This window comes from Cherax quadricarinatus, chromosome 80 (genome assembly GCF_038502225.1).
Source record: "Cherax quadricarinatus isolate ZL_2023a chromosome 80, ASM3850222v1, whole genome shotgun sequence".
Taxonomy (NCBI): domain Eukaryota; kingdom Metazoa; phylum Arthropoda; class Malacostraca; order Decapoda; family Parastacidae; genus Cherax; species Cherax quadricarinatus.
Window position 1 is genome coordinate 1,921,822 of NC_091371.1, and position 17,051 is coordinate 1,938,872.

At 39.3% G+C, this 17,051-nt stretch overlaps 1 protein-coding gene across 5 annotated transcripts in view; it reads left to right on the forward strand.

Annotated features, from left to right (window-relative positions):
• LOC128702286 (protein arginine methyltransferase NDUFAF7, mitochondrial) overlaps positions 1-17,051 on the forward strand; it is a 166,449-nt gene that overhangs the window by 115,296 nt on the left and 34,102 nt on the right. For 4 of the 5 annotated variants that reach the window (XM_070102068.1, XM_070102070.1, XM_070102069.1 and 1 more), the window contains one exon: positions 2,457-2,630. The exons of the other annotated variant lie outside the window; for it this stretch is intronic. In XM_070102068.1, coding sequence (XP_069958169.1) covers positions 2,457-2,630 — 174 coding nt within the window. The remainder of the gene's footprint in view (positions 1-2,456; positions 2,631-17,051) is intronic. 5 annotated transcript variants of the gene reach the window in all.

Genomic DNA, 17,051 nt, shown 5'->3' on the forward strand with positions numbered 1-17,051 from the left:
TAAAAAACAAAGGAGGGAAGTGACCCCAGATAAGGACTTGGTACCTAGAGTCCTTATGGAGGGGGATTCCCCTTCCAAAAAATAACCTCTTTTCCCTCCCCCCTCCTCCCTGTCTTCCTTCCAGCAACAACAGCCTTCAGTAAAGGTAAGTGCCATGTTCATTCTTTTGTGCATGTATGTAAATCTATCTTTAAGGTAAAAAAAATTTTTCTTGTTGTTGATACTTCTGGATGTCTGGAACGGATTAATTCCATTTACATTATTTCGTATGGGGAAATTGGTTTTGGTTATGGACAATTTCAGGTTTGGCTGATGCCTCTGGAACAGATTAAACATGAAAACTGAGGGTCCACTGTATTTACTAAGGTCAGTCAGATGATTTTAGCCCCTCATTTTATTTTCCAATAAACCAGCTGTATCCCACCAAGGCAGGGTGACCCAAAAAGGAAAGAAACACATTCACCATAGTTCATCACTTTCACCATCATTCACACAATCACTGTCTTTGCAGAGGTGCCCAGATACGACAGTTTAGATGTCACTCCAAACAGCCAGTATCCCAAACCCATCCTTTAAAAGTGCAGGCATTGTACTTCCCACCTCTAACAGCCTTTTTATTCTTTGTTGGTCCAAGATGGGTGATGAATCATAGCTAACTACAGTTTCATTCACCTGAGAATGTGTAAACAATCAAATATGATACGATTTGTATGGTTGAGGTCTTCCTGGGTCACTACTGTGCTCACTGAAGCACTATGTGGAACCACAGATGTGAGGCATCATATTTGAAATAGAATAACGATGCAATATTGATAGTTTACAAATAATAGAAATAAAACAGTACATACACTGTACTGGTTATCGAAGTATTGTCAAGATGTAAATGTAAGTCTGACTTTGACAAATACTGATCATTAGTGTGCATATAGCTTGTTAAACATGGCAAGGGTGTATAGACATGTTATGTATTACATATGCAGTGGACTCCCGCATAACAATATTATTTCAATCCAGAAGTCTGTTTGGGTGCCGTTATAGACCAAATTTGTTCCCATAAGAAATATTGTGAATTAGATTAGTCCTTTTCAGACCCCTAAAAATACACCTACAAAAGCACTTACAAAAATAAACTTACATAATTGGTCGAGTTGGGAGCTGATCGTTATCCGGGGGTCCACTGTATATATTTTTTAACATGTCGGCCATTTCCCACTTAAACAGGGTGACCCAAAAAGAAAAAAATCTTCATCATCATTCAACACTTCAGTCATCACTCATACATAATCAATATCTTTGCGAAGGCTCTCAGATACGACAGCTTAGATGTCACTCCAAACAGCCAATATCCCAAACCCCTCCTTTAAGTGTTGGCATTGTACTTCCCACCTCCAGGACTCAAGTCCGGCTAACCAGTTTCAAAACCCATTCATCTCCATTCACTTCTATCCAACACGCTCATGGACGATTGATGGAAGTCCAAGCCCCTCGCCCACAAAACCTCCTTTACCCCCTCCCTCCAACCTTTCCTAGGACGACCCCTACCTTGCCTTCCTTCTACTACTAATTTATACACTCTCCAAGTCATTCTGCTTTGTTCCATTCTCTCTAAATGACCAAATGTCTGGTTTTATTATTTTTTTTTTTTTTATCACACTGGCCGATTCCCACCAAGGCAGGGTGGCCCGAAAAAGAAAAACTTTCACCATCATTCACTCCATCACTGTCTTGCCAGAAGGGTGCTTTACACTACAGTTTTTAAACTGCAACATTAACACCCCTTCTTCAGAGTGCAGGCACTGTACTTCCCATCTCCAGGACTCAAGTCCGGCCTGCCGGTTTCCCTGAACCCCTTCATAAATGTTACTTTGCTCACACTCCAACAGCACGTCAAGTATTAAAAACCATTTGTCTCCATTCACTCCTATCAAACACGCTCACGCATGCCTGCTGGAAGTCCAAGCCCCTCGCACACAAAACCTCCTTTACCCCCTCCCTCCAACCTTTCCTAGGCCGACCCCTACCCCGCCTTCCTTCCACTACAGACTGATACACTCTTGAAGTCATTCTGTTTCGCTCCATTCTCTCTACATGTCCGAACCACCTCAACAACCCTTCCTCAGCCCTGTGGACAACAGTTTTGGTATGAATATATAATCCCATGCCTGTCATAAGAGGTGACTAAAGTGGTGGGAACAAGGGGTTAGTAATCCCTTCTGTATAAATTTTTAAATGTAAAAAGAAAAGCTTTATAATGTTTTTTTTTTGTTTTTTTTGAGTCACCCTGGCTTGGTGAGAGACGACTGGTATGTTGATAAAAAAAATTGGATAGCAAAAAGCAACCGCTTGCTTTCATGACATTTCATCTCTTGTTGGTGAAACTAAATCCTGAACAGTCTCCCCCTTGCTATATGTGATGATTATATTGTAAAAGAAACTAACTGTTATTGTATTTACAGGCATTCAAGAATCATGCACTTCATGATCCGCTGTGTGAGCCAGGCACAGCTGATCTGACAGCTGATGTGGATTTTGCTCATCTAAAGGGACAAATTCAAGAAAGGGTGATCACATATGGTCCTGTAACACAATCTTCATTTTTAACAAATATGGGCATAGAATTCAGACTTGCTGTAAGATTTAGTAGTTTTCTGTTGGTTTGTTTAATCTTAAGAGACTATGGAACCAGCAATAAATATTTGATGGTATATGCAATAAGATCACAAGAAATAGGAAATATCTTAATATGCAGTATAACCAGAATGAAAAATAGTAATACAGTGGACCCCCGCTTAACGATCACTTCCCAATGCAACCAATTATGTAAGTGTATTTATGTAAGTGCGTTTGTACGTGTATGTTTGGGGGTCTGAAATGGACTAATCTACTTCACAATATTCCTTATGGGAACAAATTCGGTCAGTACTGGCACCTGAACATACTTCTGGAATGAAAAAAATACGTTAACCTGGGATCCACTGTATTCCCAACACTTACGAAATTTCCGACATTATCAAACAATAGTACATGTCCTAAGGCCTCTCTTAGGATGCTGAGTCAATGTCATAATGTGCATGGTTCTTGTACTTGAAAGTTACAATGTTATATTAATTTGAGAAAAATGAGAAAAGAAGCATTAATTAACTTATATAGGTGTAAGTGACTACATTAAGTATAGGTTTACCTGGAGTTTTACCTGGAGAGGGTTTTGGGGGTCAGTGCCCCCACAGCTCGGTCTGAGACCAGGCCTCATGGTGGATCAGGGTCTGATCAACCAGGCTGTTACTGCTGGTTGCACACAAACTGATGTATGAACCACATCCTGGTTGGTCAGGTATTGGCTTTAGGTGCCTGTCTAGTGCCTTCTTAAAGACAGGCAAGGGTCTATTGGTAATCCCCCTTATGTATGCTGAGAGGCAGTTGAATAGTCTTGGGCCTTGGACACTCATTGTGTTGTCTCTCAATGTACTCGTGGCGCCCCTGCTTTTCATCGGGGGAATGTTGCATCTCCTACCAAGTCTTTTGCTTTCATAGGGAGTGATTTTCATGTACAGGTTTGGTACCAGTCCCTCCAGGACCTTCCAAATGTATATTATCATGTATCTCTCTTGTCTGCATTCCAGGGAATATAGATCAAGGACCTTCAACTGTTCCCAGTAATTGAGGCACTTTATCGTACTTATGTGTGCTGTGAAAGTTCTTTATACACTCTCCAGGTCTGCAATGTCTCCAGCCCTGAAGGGTGCCATTAGTGTACAGCAGTATTCCAGCCTAGAGAGAACAAGCGATTTGAAGAGAATTATCATGGGCTTGGCATCCCTAGTTTTGAAGGTTCTCATTATCCATCCTATTATTTTCATAGCAGATGAGGTAGATACATTGTTGTGGTCTTTGAAGGTGAGATCCTCTGACATTATCACTCCCAGGTCTTTCACATTTCTTTTTTGCTCTATTGTATGGTTAGAATTTGTCGTATACCCTGATACATTTTTAATTTCCTCAAGTTTTCCATATCTGAGTACAGTGGACCCTCGAATTTCGTAATTAATCCGTTTTAAAGTGTGTGACGATAGTTGAGACTTATGAATGGCGAAACCATTTTCCCCATAAGAAATAATGTAAATCCAATTAATCCGTTCCAAACGCTCAAAAGTATTAACAAAAAATATTTTTTTTACATTAAATATAGATTTAAATACAGAAAACAATGAGACATCAAGTATTTAACAAAATTAACATCACAATTACCCCTATTGAAGACTGCTGTTGGTGTATGGAAGACAGGAGGAGGGGAGAGGATGGAGAAGTTATACTATTGTTTGGAAGGGGAATCCCCTTCCATAAAGACTTTAGGTACCAAGTGCTTATCCAGGGTTACTTCCCTTCTTTGTTTTTTAACCCTTTCAGGGTCCACAGGCCCTCTCAGAGACTTGTTTTCAGGGTCCCCCAAATTAAAAAAAAAAAAATAATTTTTTCTTATGAAAAGATAGAAATTTGATGGAAAACTTACGGAATTATGCTCTCGCGAAGTTAGCGGTCTCGATGATGTTTATGCATCGGCGATTTTGCCCACTTTGAGCCATATTTTTGGCCAATTCCAGTGTACTAGTCAACAAAAATCATACCTATTTCGCTAGAACTTCATTTTTTCTATCGAATGAGTACAAGAAACCATCCATTTACCGATTTCAACTATCCAATACAGTGGTCAGAATTTAGCAATTTTGCCAATTTCACACAAATTTCAAAAGATGCCAATTTCAAAATAGGGTCCAGAATAAACAAGAAAGACATTCCTGGCACTAAAATAACATTTCCTCTATTCATTAGTCATGTCCGCACACCCCTCTTACATTCTTTTGCTTTCCATTTTGAATTTTTATTCTCACAAAAAATAGAAGATTTACTGTTTTGCAGACTACTGCATTAGTGTAGAAATGGTATAAATAATATCGGTGTACTTGTGAAAGAACATTAGACTTACCAGTTGATGTGTATTGGACGCTTAACATGATATGTTTACTTTTGAACTTTGGTAAAAATTGAACATTTCTGCTGCTTTGAGCTCAATTTCACGGTACTTTTCATTGTAAAACCAGTCAAAATCATCTCAATTTCTGTAATATGTCTTCCATTCTATCAAATGAGACCAGGAAAACTAGAATACAACAATAAATACCATTCGAAAATACAGTGCAAAGTCACTGTTTTAATCCAAAAACACGGTCAAAGTTTTTTTTTCTCATTACGCACTGTGTGCTGCAGGATTTTTTTTATACTGCACACACTGACCATATAGACCCATTCTTTCATATGTAGGCCTACCAGCTTTCTCTCACTAGATTTTAAGGCGCTAGAATTTATGAGTACTAGTACGTCAAGGACCCTGGCACGTAAGCCGTACTAGTACGGCCGAAACCCTGAAAGGGTTAATGCCACTAGGACCAACTTGAGAGTCACTGGACCCCTATCGCTTAAAAAATTGTTCCAGATAGCTCTATTTCTGTAGGTAGTAGGTTGCTAGACAGCAACCACTCAGGGAGGTACTACTGTCCTGCCAAGTGAGTGTAAAACGGAAGCCTGTAATTGTTTTACACGATGGTAGGATTGCTGGTTTTTTTTTTTTTTCTGTCTCATACACATGCAAGGTTTCAGGTATGTCTTGCTACTTCTACTTACACTTAGGTCACACTACACATACATGTACAAGCCTATATATATATATATACACACCCCTCTTGGTTTTCTTCTATTTTCTTTCTAGTTCTTGTTCTTGTTTATTTTCTCTTACCTCCATGGGGAAGTGGAACAGAATTCTTCCTCTGTAAGCCATGCGTGTTGTAAGAGGCAACTAAAATGCCAGGAGCAAGGGGTTAGTAACCCCTTCTCCTGTATATATTGCTAAATGTTACAAGGAGAAACTTTTGTTTTTCGTTTTGGGCCACCCCGCCTTGGTGGGATACGGCCAGTGTGTTGAAAGAAAGAAAGAAAAGCTCTATATCTGGCATCTCTTTAAAATTTGCCTCAAATGGGACAAGACATTGTCATTGTACATGTTGCTGACACGGCTTGCAATAGCTTTGTCAGGGTGATGTTCCTCCATAAACATTTGCATCTCACTCTACTTTGTGCAACTGTCCTTAAGCTTTGAAGAAGGCACCTTCTTCCATCTGTCTTCCTCCTCCTCTGAAGCAATTTCCTCAGCTGTGGTCTGTTGCTGTTGCAGCTGAAGGTCTTGCAACTCTTCAGTGGTTAGCTCTTCATTGTGGTCCTACACCAACTCTTCCACATCTTCACCACTTGCATCCAACCCCATGGAATTCCCCAATGCCACAGTTGATTGCACAACAGGTGTAGGGTCGACAGGGTCAGCCTCAAACCCTTCAAAATCTTTGTCAAGGACACAATCTGGCCACAATTTTCTCCAAGCAGAGTTAAAAGTCCTGGAAGTCACTCTCTGCCAAGACTTATCTATGAAGCCTGTGCAATGGAGGATATCGAAGTGATCTTTCCAGAACTCTCTTAGGGTCAATTGAGTGTCTGAGTTCACATCAAAGCACCTTTGAAACATTGCTTTTTGAAGTTTGAAATGACCTGCTGGTCCATGGGCTGGATGAGAGGAGTGGTATTAGGGGGCAAGAACTTCACTGTGATGAAACTAAACTCCACCATTTGATCATCCAAGTCTGGAGGATGAGCAGGAGCAGTGTCCATTACCAGGAGGCACTTGAGTGGCAGTTTACTTTCCAGGAGATATTCCTTCACACTCAGGGCAAACACTTCATTGAACCAGTCAAGGAAAATTTCCCTCGTGACCCATGCTGTTAGCCTTCCACATTACACACAATTTACTCTTGGCGAAACTGTGTTTCTTGAACACTGGGATTTTCAGAGTGATACACCAGTAAAGGCTTCACATTGAAGTCCTCACTAGCATTACCATAGAGCATGAGAGTTAGCCTGTCTTTCATAGACTCGTGTCCTGGGAGTGCCGTTTCCTTCTGCGTGATGTAGGTCCTCTTTGGCATTTTCTTCTAAAAGAGGCCTGTTTCATCACAATTGAACACTTGTTGGGGGGCAAATTCTTCAGCCTCTACATAGTCCTTGAATTCCTGCACAAATTTTTCAGCCGTATATTTGTCAGAACTGGCAGCCTTGCCATGCCTTACCACACTGTGTATACCACTACGCTTTTTAAATGTCTCAAACCAGCCTTTGCTGGCCTTAAGTTCACTAATATCATCACTCGTTCCAGGCATTTTCTTTACGAGATTGGCATTCAACTGCCTTGCCTTTTCACAAATTATCGACTGCCTAACACTATCTCCTGCTAACTGGTTTTGGTTGATCCACACCAACAACAAATTCTCAACATATTCAAGTATTCGCGATCTCTCTATTGTGAGCATATATACCCTTTTCGCAACAACAGCTTCCTTGATTTCCTTTTTCTTCACTACATTGGAAGCGATGGTTGTATGGGGCTTCCACTACAAGCTTTCTTTGTGCCTATGGTGGCTTATTTAGCCACTGCAAGCACAAAAAAAAGAATTGAAAATTGCGAAATGTATCGTATGAACGCGTGCAGTGATGTTCTCTCATCAATGACTAGTAGTGGTGTGTGGTGTGCCTTTGTGTGGCATGGACGCTGGGAGGCCATGTTGTGGGGGTTCGGAAAGAGATATGATGATTGAAGATAAACACACTTGTGGATGGTAACACTATATATTGTCAGACTGTGGTAAAGGAAGGGCCCAGCCTGCCTGTAGATGCCTGGTATGTCTAAGCGTGGGCTGAGAGCAAGGTAGCGGGCCCCACTCACTCATGCCGCATCCCGTGATGTCATACAGTCACTAGGCCTAATAGGGATCTTCTATATAAACACATGGATAGTACTGTGATACTCAGCTAAGCTATACAACACATATAAGAGGAATCAGCAACTATGCTGACAGCTCGGTCATGTTACGTATGTCGTCTCGACATACACTACTATGCTATAGGCTGAACAGGCAGGTGATTCTGGGCTGATTCTATACAATAACAAAGACATATGTAACTTAGAACTAATGGATGTTAACATAATGAGTTTTAACGTAATGCATTACAAATTATAAGAACAAATCATGGTATAATATAGGGTGGAATTGATCGATCGATTTGTATTCATGCACTCTACGGATTCTGAGGAAGAATAAATATATATTTACAAAGTGAAAGTAATTAACAGCAAAATCTGGTGCACACAGATCAGTGTTGCTAAATTCTCAGAATTCGGAGGGAACGTGAACACAAAAATTTCTGACAAACTGATCAGCTAATAACAAAACACACAATAGATAATTTCATTCATCTCGGACATCTAATTATATGGGCTGTTTACATTTAAACCCAATTCTGCGAGGGTAAGGTTTACATATGCAGAATGGTTATCATCTTTGGGTGGATTGAACTCTTCTGCGATGGGTAACACATGCCTTGACTGAGGACGATCTGAACGAGTATCTACAAAAGATACAGCTACATTCACTAGCGACTGTGGAATTACTAACTCTTCTGCTAGAAGTACTCAACTCGACTGTTCGATACAGTAATTCTTGGCTCATTACAAAGTCACTAATGGGTGGTGGTGGCTTCACAGTCAGAATGAGATCTTCCTGGAGCAGGAATCGAATCACACCAGAACACAAGGGATCGGTTTTTTCTTACTGGAGGAATGAACAAACTCGGTGGAGTGGATGACTCTCTCCGGTTGAAAAAAATTACGCTATAACACGCAATATGAGCAAGGGAGAACGAATCTACTATCTCTCACTGCAAGCACAGGGGAAAAGAAATGAACACGGTCAACAATGCTGATGTTCAATCTGAGTCGCATACAGTGACACGAGGTATCAACTATAAAGAAACTTCACTTACAAACGTTAACAACATGTGAAAGTTACTCGAGAAACAACTTCTTACATTGCATGAATTACTATCAACTATGGGATCACCATCTGGAACACAAGGGACAACAACAACACTCAAGTGAGTACACTAGCTACAGAAACGTCTTTCTGCAATGGTTTGTGGCATCAGCAAGAGATGGCATGACTCGTTGCAAGTAAAGTTCTTCTCAAAGCGTCCCCTGGGAAGGAACGAATACTTGAACAAGTTGCCATCGCAGGGATAGACTGAGCACTCAAGGCAGTCTGAGCGTCCTCGGACGCTTGAGGCAATACGCTATCTTGCATGTCTGAAGGTGTAGGTGGAACACAGTTGGGAGTGACAGAGTTACTAGTGCCTGACCGCTTGGGTACGCTACTGGAAAATGCATTGGCTTGTAAGGACTTAATTTATTTATTTATTTATTTATTTATTATAAATTTGTGCACACATACAGAGGTACAAAAAAATACAGATAAGAGCAGTATGCCAAAGCCACTTATACTATGCATAGCATTACGGGCTGGCTTAAAATTAACTTAAGATTAATTAAGCAATGATGAAGTCAGTGATAAAACATTAATGTAAACAGATTACTATAAAGCACAAGTGAGTATTACAAAGACAGGTCATATGAAGGATTCTGTTAGGTAGTGTATTTAAAAAATAATAAAGTTAGATTGGGTTTTAGGTTTAACATTTATGTGATATAATTGTGAGAAACATTTAAGATATACAATTTATAAGGTTCAGTTATTCAGTATTTATTTGGTTTTGGGTGAGTAAGTGATCTTTGAGTAGAGACTTGAATTTATAAACAGGTAGTGTTTCTTTTATATTTACAGGTAATGAATTCCAGATTTTAGGGCCTTTTATGTGCATTGAGTTTTTGCATAGTGTGAGATGAACACGAGGAACATCAAAGAGTGATCTGTGCCTTGTGTTATGGTCATGTGTTCTGTTGAGGTTGGCAAGGAGATGTTTGAGGGGAGGGTTAATATCAGAGTTAAGTGTTCTATGTATGTAATAGGTGCAGTAATAAGTATGGATGTTTTGTATGGTGAGTAGGTTTAGTGTATTGAATATTGGTGGAGTGTGCTGCCTGTAGTGAGAATTTGTTATCATTCTAACTGCAGCCTTTTGTTGGGTAATTAGTGGTCTGAGATGGTTAACTGTTGTTGAGCCCCATGCACAAATTCCATAGGTGAGATAGGGGTAAATAAGAGAGTGATATAGGGCCAGGAGGGCTGACTGTGGAACATAGTACCGTATCTTCGATAGTATGCCTACAGTCTTGGAAATTTTCTTAGAAATTTGTTGTATATGTGTATGAAATTTGAGTCTATTATCAAGGTGGATTCCTAAGAATTTTCCCTCTGTTAGCTTTGTGATAGGTGATCCGTTTATCATTATGTTAAGAGGGACATCTGTAGCTCTGTTACCAAACTGAATGAAGTAGGTTTTGTCAATGTTTAGTGTAAGTTTGTTAGTCCTCATCCAGGTAGATATTTTCTGTAATTCGGTATTTACAGTATTGGCTAGTGTGACTGGGCTCGGGTGAGAGAAGACGTATGTAGTGTCATCTGCAAATAGTGTGGGTTTGAGTAATTGCGAAGCATTTGGAAGGTCATTTATGTATAGGAGAAAGAGAAGAGGGCCAAGGACACTTCCCTGTGGGACACCAACTGTAATTGGTTGCGCAGAAGAGTTTGCCCCATTTGCGTACACATATTGGCTTCTGTTGCTGAGGTATGACTTGAGGTAATTGAGGGAGTGCCCTCTTATACCATAGTGTGACAATTTTACGTGGAGCAAGTCATGGTCAACTGTATCAAAAGCTTTACGTAAGTCAATGAAGATCCCCAGTGGGACTTCTTTTTTCTCTATTGCAGTGTATATATGTTCTAGCATGTGTATAATAGCATCATTAGTATTTTTATTAGGCCTGAATCCAAATTGGCAGGGGTTGAGTATGTTCTGGGAGATAAGGTAGGAGTAGATTCGTTTATGAATTAGTTTTTCAAAGATTTTTGAGAGAGGGTGTAAGTTGGATATTGGCCTATAATTATTCAACTCTGTTTGGTCTCCTCCTTTGTGGATCGGGGTGACCCTTGCTATTTTGAGTACTGTAGGGAAGGTGGAGGATTCAATGGATTTGTTAAAGAGTGTTGCAATGATTGGAGATAGCACTTGTGACACTTTTTTATATATAAAGGGTGGTAAGGTACTTAAATCTCCTGCCTTGTTTTTTAGTGCATTGATAATAAGGGAGACTTCGTATGGGTTAGTCGGAGCTAGGAACAGTGTGTTCGGGTAGTTGCCGGTGAGGTAGTTATTTGGTGGGGTATCTGAGCTTGGGATTTTATGGGCAAGGTTTTGTCCTATAGTGGAGAAGAAATCATTGAGTCTGTTTGCTGTTTCTGTTGGTGGGAGTTGGGGTTCATCTGATTTTGCTAATTTTATTTCGCTATTTCGTGATATCTTTTTTGTTCCCAGAATTTCAGATAGTGTTTTCCAGGTCTTTTTTATATCACCTCGTAAGTTGGATAATCTGTTCTCATAATACAATTTTTTTGCCCTTCTTATCAGGCTGGTTAGGATTGACGAGTAACGTTTTGTTTGGTCTCTGGTTATGTGACCCATTCTGTACTGTTTTTCATATTGGTGTTTTGTATTTATGGATTTGAGAATGCTGGGTGTTAGCCAGGGACTGTTCAGTCTCTTTGCTGTCATCTGTTTAGTTTTTTTAGGGCAGTGCTTGTTATAGAGGTATTGGGTCTTTTTTAGAAAATTATTAATACATTCGTCAATATCTGTATAGATTTCTAGCTCAGTGTGCCAATCAATGTTTGCTAATGCTGTTGCGAAGTTATTAATGGCTGCCTCATTGTGAAGTCTGAAGGTGACTTTAGTAGTGTCTTGGGGTAGTTTACCAAGAGTTGTTATGAGGAAAGTAGGGTAGTGGTCTGTGGTATTATCTGTAATTATGCCTGATTTTAAAGGGGATATGGTGTTGGTCCAGATGTGGTCAAGTAGGGAAACACTAGTCTCTGTAACTCTTGTAGGTTTTGTTACTGTTGGTAGTAACATACAGTTACTCATTGTGTTTGTGAATTCAGTAACGTGTGGGTCCTGGTCTTGCAGGAGATTTATATTGAAGTCACCTGAGAGTAGTAAGTGATCTTTGTTCATGCGTGCATCAGTTATCATACTTCCTAGATTTTGACTAAATTGGCTAATGTTTGACTGTGGAACTCTGTAGATGTTTATCAATGTGAGAGGTTTTTGTAGGTATTTGGATTTGAATTTAGCTATTATATATTCCCCATGTTCATCCCTTGTGCAAGTATTAGTGATACATTCTAGTTGGTCTGAGTAGTATATGGCTGTGCCACCCCCTTGTTGGTCTGGCCTACAGTTGTGTATGGCTGTGTAACCAGGAATGGCATAGACATCTGTACTATCAGGCTTTAGCCAGGTTTCAGTTAGTGTAATGATGGACATATTGGCATGTAAGGAATTTAGTAATGCTATGAGGTCATCGTAATGCTTGCTTAATGATCTGATATTGTAGTTAAAGATAGTTATGTTGTTGTTGGCACTGAGAAGTGCCTTTGATTGTTCTGCAGTGTAGTAATTACAGTAACTGTTTGATTCATTTAAGTCATTAAATAAGAGGTTGGTATCAGGATCAATGCTTGTAATCATAAGATTTGTAGTGAATCTATAGTTAGAATTAAGTATAAAACAAAGTAAATAGTCTTAAGCTAAAAAATAGCACCTGAATTATTTAACAAATGTAAAATAATGAGCTAAGGGACTAATACAAATAAAGTGATGATCATATAATAGTGCTTGGGAATATGATAGTAGGTAGTACTATAAAGGTAATTTTTTAAAGTTATAATTATAGTTTAAAATTATAATAAAAAGGGACTAATATAGGTTGTGAATAAAAGAGCTTTGGAATATAATGGCAAGATTGTGAGCTTATTCTACTTTAGCACCTGAGAATAGCACCTTGATTATTTTAACAGTTGTGGATATATAAACTAGGATAGTTATATAAAGCTAAAATAAAGGAGAAAATATAAAAGGGACTAAAATTAAGTAATGGTAAGCAAAGTTAAATGGACAGATGGTAGGAATTATAATATAAACTTATAATATAAAAATACAATTTGAAATGGTACTTGCAATTGCACTAGAGTCTGGTATGGGTTGTTGACAAGATCAAGGTTATAACTATAGATTTAAATTGACAAAATAAAATTCACAATTAAAGTACAAAAGAATAATAGTAAAAAATCACAATGGTAATGTCTTGGTTATAATATGATAGTAAGATGGTAGACAGGTACCCAGGTACACAGGTACAAAGGATAATACAAGGTTGGGGTTGAATATAAAAACTTGAAAATTTGGCAACAAAATGTTATGGGAAGTATAAAATAATGTTTAATGTACAAAAGTAAAATTGACTGGTAGTAAATATGGTGTTTAATAAAATTTTAGTAAGTAATAATGATTACAAAAAAGTGAAATAGTAATGTTTATTTCATTCAATATTGCACTGGTAGTTATACTTGAGGTTATATGGCAGTACAAGGTAATTAAGAGTAATCTAGGATAGTAAATGTGGTATTAAAACAGGTAAAGGTAATTAGTCAAGTAATGGTTATTAAATGTCAAAAATGTTAAGAGTAAATTGAAATTTTAGTAAAAATGATATTTATTAATTTTAGTAAGTAATATCAATTGTAGTATTTAAAAAAAATATGAGGTAGTAATATGGACAGAGAAAGTATCAATTCAGCTAATGTTCAAGCGAACAATAGTAAATAAGAAAATCACATAAGGTGATTTATGCTTACTAGTAAAATCACAAAATGAGGTAGTTGATTATTTAAATACTAAGAGATTGTACAATGAAATTTGAACAATAATGGAGCAAAACATACACTACACTACGTAGACTTTTAAGTTGGACATTGTTTAGTTATTCTCTGTAAGATTAGTATCCCTGAGAAATCGTGATAGATCATTCTCGTTCGTGATTGTGTACAGTTGACCTACATTTGTTTTCCTAACTAGAATTTTCCCATCCCGTGTGAAGCATTGGTGTATTGTGTCATTATTCTCCCGCTTAAGTTTTCTGACTCTATACAGGAGGTTCTGACGTTTTTTGGTAAGACACTCGTTTATGTATACCTCTTTCTTTACTTTAATAGATGCAATAATTAAGTCTTTTTTCCTATCATGTGAGTTGAATCTAAGCATAACACTTTTTCTACCATGGGATCCTAGTAATCTGGCTTCTTTTATTTCAGACTCTGGTACAATAACACTTGTTTGGTCCTTTATGATCTGCAGAGTAATTTCTTTACTGTTTGTTTGGTTCATATCACTGGGAAAAAGTGGACTGTTAACTATTACTGCGTCCGATAGTTTTTCTTGCTCAGTTTTATCTTCTTGGAGAGCAAAGTAGTCACTGAACTGGTTATCTAAGTTGTTCTTCCATTGTTTTACTGCTTCTTCAACCTTTGTATTAAGAGATATTATTTGTTGGGTATGGCTATCTATGACTGTTTGGATGGTCTTGTCACAGTTAGTCATTCCAGGTGTTGATAACTTTTGTTCAAGACTGAGGATTTTGTTCTCGAGTTGTGTCATCCTGGTGTCTTGTTTTGTTAGCGTCTCTCGAAGATTCATATTTTCAATAACTAAGTTGGAGATGCATGACTTTAGGGTATCTGGATCGTTGGTCATACCTGAGAGACTACTAGGTAGGTTGAATCCGGGGAAGAGAGGGGAGGATGGGCTGGTGGCAGCCATGTTTGTTGTTATTGTTGTGGTGTCGCCTTGAGTGGTGGTGAGTGGGGTGGTTGCTGGGCCGGCGTCCTCCTGGCTACACTTGTTGAATAGTTGATTTTTCGGTGTTTTCTTGCTGGCCTTGGTGTTGTTTCCTCTTAGATTGCGCCTCATAATACTACAGGAATTGTTGTTGTTAAGAAGAAGTTGTAGTATACAAAGCTTAGGGTTACGTTGTTCGGCTGGCAGCGGGGTGTTGCTTTCGGTTTGTGTGCAGTCTTCCTTTGATCTCTCTTTTTCTCGATTTGTAGGTTTCACTGTTGGTAGTCTTTTGTCATTCTGGGTGCTACGTTGGGTAGTGCAGTTTTGCTTGTAACTAGGTCATCATAGGAGCATTTGTAGCTCTGGTAGTTGGAGAAAAATACGGAGCTTGGAAGTCGCTGCTGCCGCTGCCGCTGCCGTGATATGAGCCATACATCGTACTCTGCGGCAGTATGGCAAATCTCTGATCCAAGCTGGTAACCCCAAAATGGAATGATCAAGTCGTCAATTTGGGCATGCCATCGGTATGGGTCAAGCACAATATGTAAGTCTCTCATAGAAGCAAATCCCAGTAGAAGGTCACCAGGGAAAGTAATCTGGTCAACAGCAAGGAAAGAAGCAGTAAAGTCTCTACCTTGGATAGAAAAGGTGAGTGAAGTCTGACCTCAGACACGCAGAAGGGAACCAGCTACTCCACTAAGGGAGGTTACAGTAGTTGGTTCAACGAGGAGAACACGTCGTAACTGCTTCTCTTTAAACAAACTAGACCTGATGATATTAACTTGTGCACCAGAGTCCATGAACACATGAACGGGCGCATTATGAATAGAAGCTTGCACTATAGGACCTATCGTTTCATTTGGAGTTATGTGCAGACAGAAGGGTGGGTTGTCATCGGAGAAGGCATGTTTCACTTCATCCCCAAATTCCTCTACGTCAGAGATGTGTAAAGCAACATCAACAGCGGGATTGTCATTCTCAAGACTGCTTAAGGCTTCATAGGAATTGTGAACAGGGATGGTGTACTCATTATCACCTACTGTCACGACTGGACGAGTAGACTGGGGCGCTCAGATTCTCCCGAATTGGAAGAATGAGGCTGGTTCTGGTTATTCTGAGAACCCCGATCTCTATTTCCTCTCCTGGCTCTGCGGTTGGAGTGGCCACGGAAAGATCTAGAGTACTGGAGGTTATAGAGAGCATTACACTCAGATGTGTCATGGCCATGAATTCTGTGTTAAGTACAATAAGGCAATTCAGACTGGTACTTATCAGCATTATGATGCCTCTTAGAGCGACTATCAGGGCAATTTACCGCAATGTGGCCACGGTAACCACAATTATAGCAAGTTCTTTGGCTATGGGTACTGTACATGCTATGAGTGCTACGGGAATGATAACTCTTAACACTAGCTTTGGATGACGGTCGTGAGTGATTTAGATCGTCTTGGTTGTAGTACAAACAAGAGGAGGTACGGGAGTAGACAAAACGGTTGATGTAGACCTTCGATAGGGGAAGGTTCCCTTGGGACACAAACTATGCACATGGATAAGAGCTGCAAGCGGTCCCATTGTGGCATTTAGAGGACTAGAATTATACACATACATTGACGTTGGTGGCATTAGCTGTTTAATAACTCCGAATGCTGCTAATTTGGCAAACCCCTCAAGAGCTGGTTTATCATTGTCTTTAAGGTACTTGGAACTTTGACCTGCCTTAACAAATGAGGACATTAGGTCATTTAGATGAAGAGCAAACTCATCTAATGATTCCTCTGGCCTCGGAGCTGTACACACTAATTCTTTAAGAACAACAAAAGGATCAGTTTCTTGTACTGGTTCAAGATAGTTATAGATTAATTGCTCATAATCTTGCCACTTGGTTAGATCCTAAAAATCTTTCATACGGATCAAGTTGAAGATATGCGAGGCAGCTGGTGAACGAGCTAAACTCTCCTTTCCGATACTAATTAGGCAACTCTCTGATGGAGGACCATCTACTGAGGCATTTGCTCTAGCACAAACAGCAGTAAACCATCCTTCCAGGTTGTCTGGGTTACCATTGAACAACGGCATAGCATCATAAGGATTATTATTATTATTTTATTATCACACTGGCCGATTCCCACCAAGGCAGGGTGGCCCGAAAAAGAAAAACTTTCACCATCATTCACTCCATCACTGTCTTGCCAGAAGGGTGCTCTACACTACAGTTTTTAAACTGCAACATTAACACCCCTCCTTCAGAGTGCAGGCACTGTACTTCCCATCGC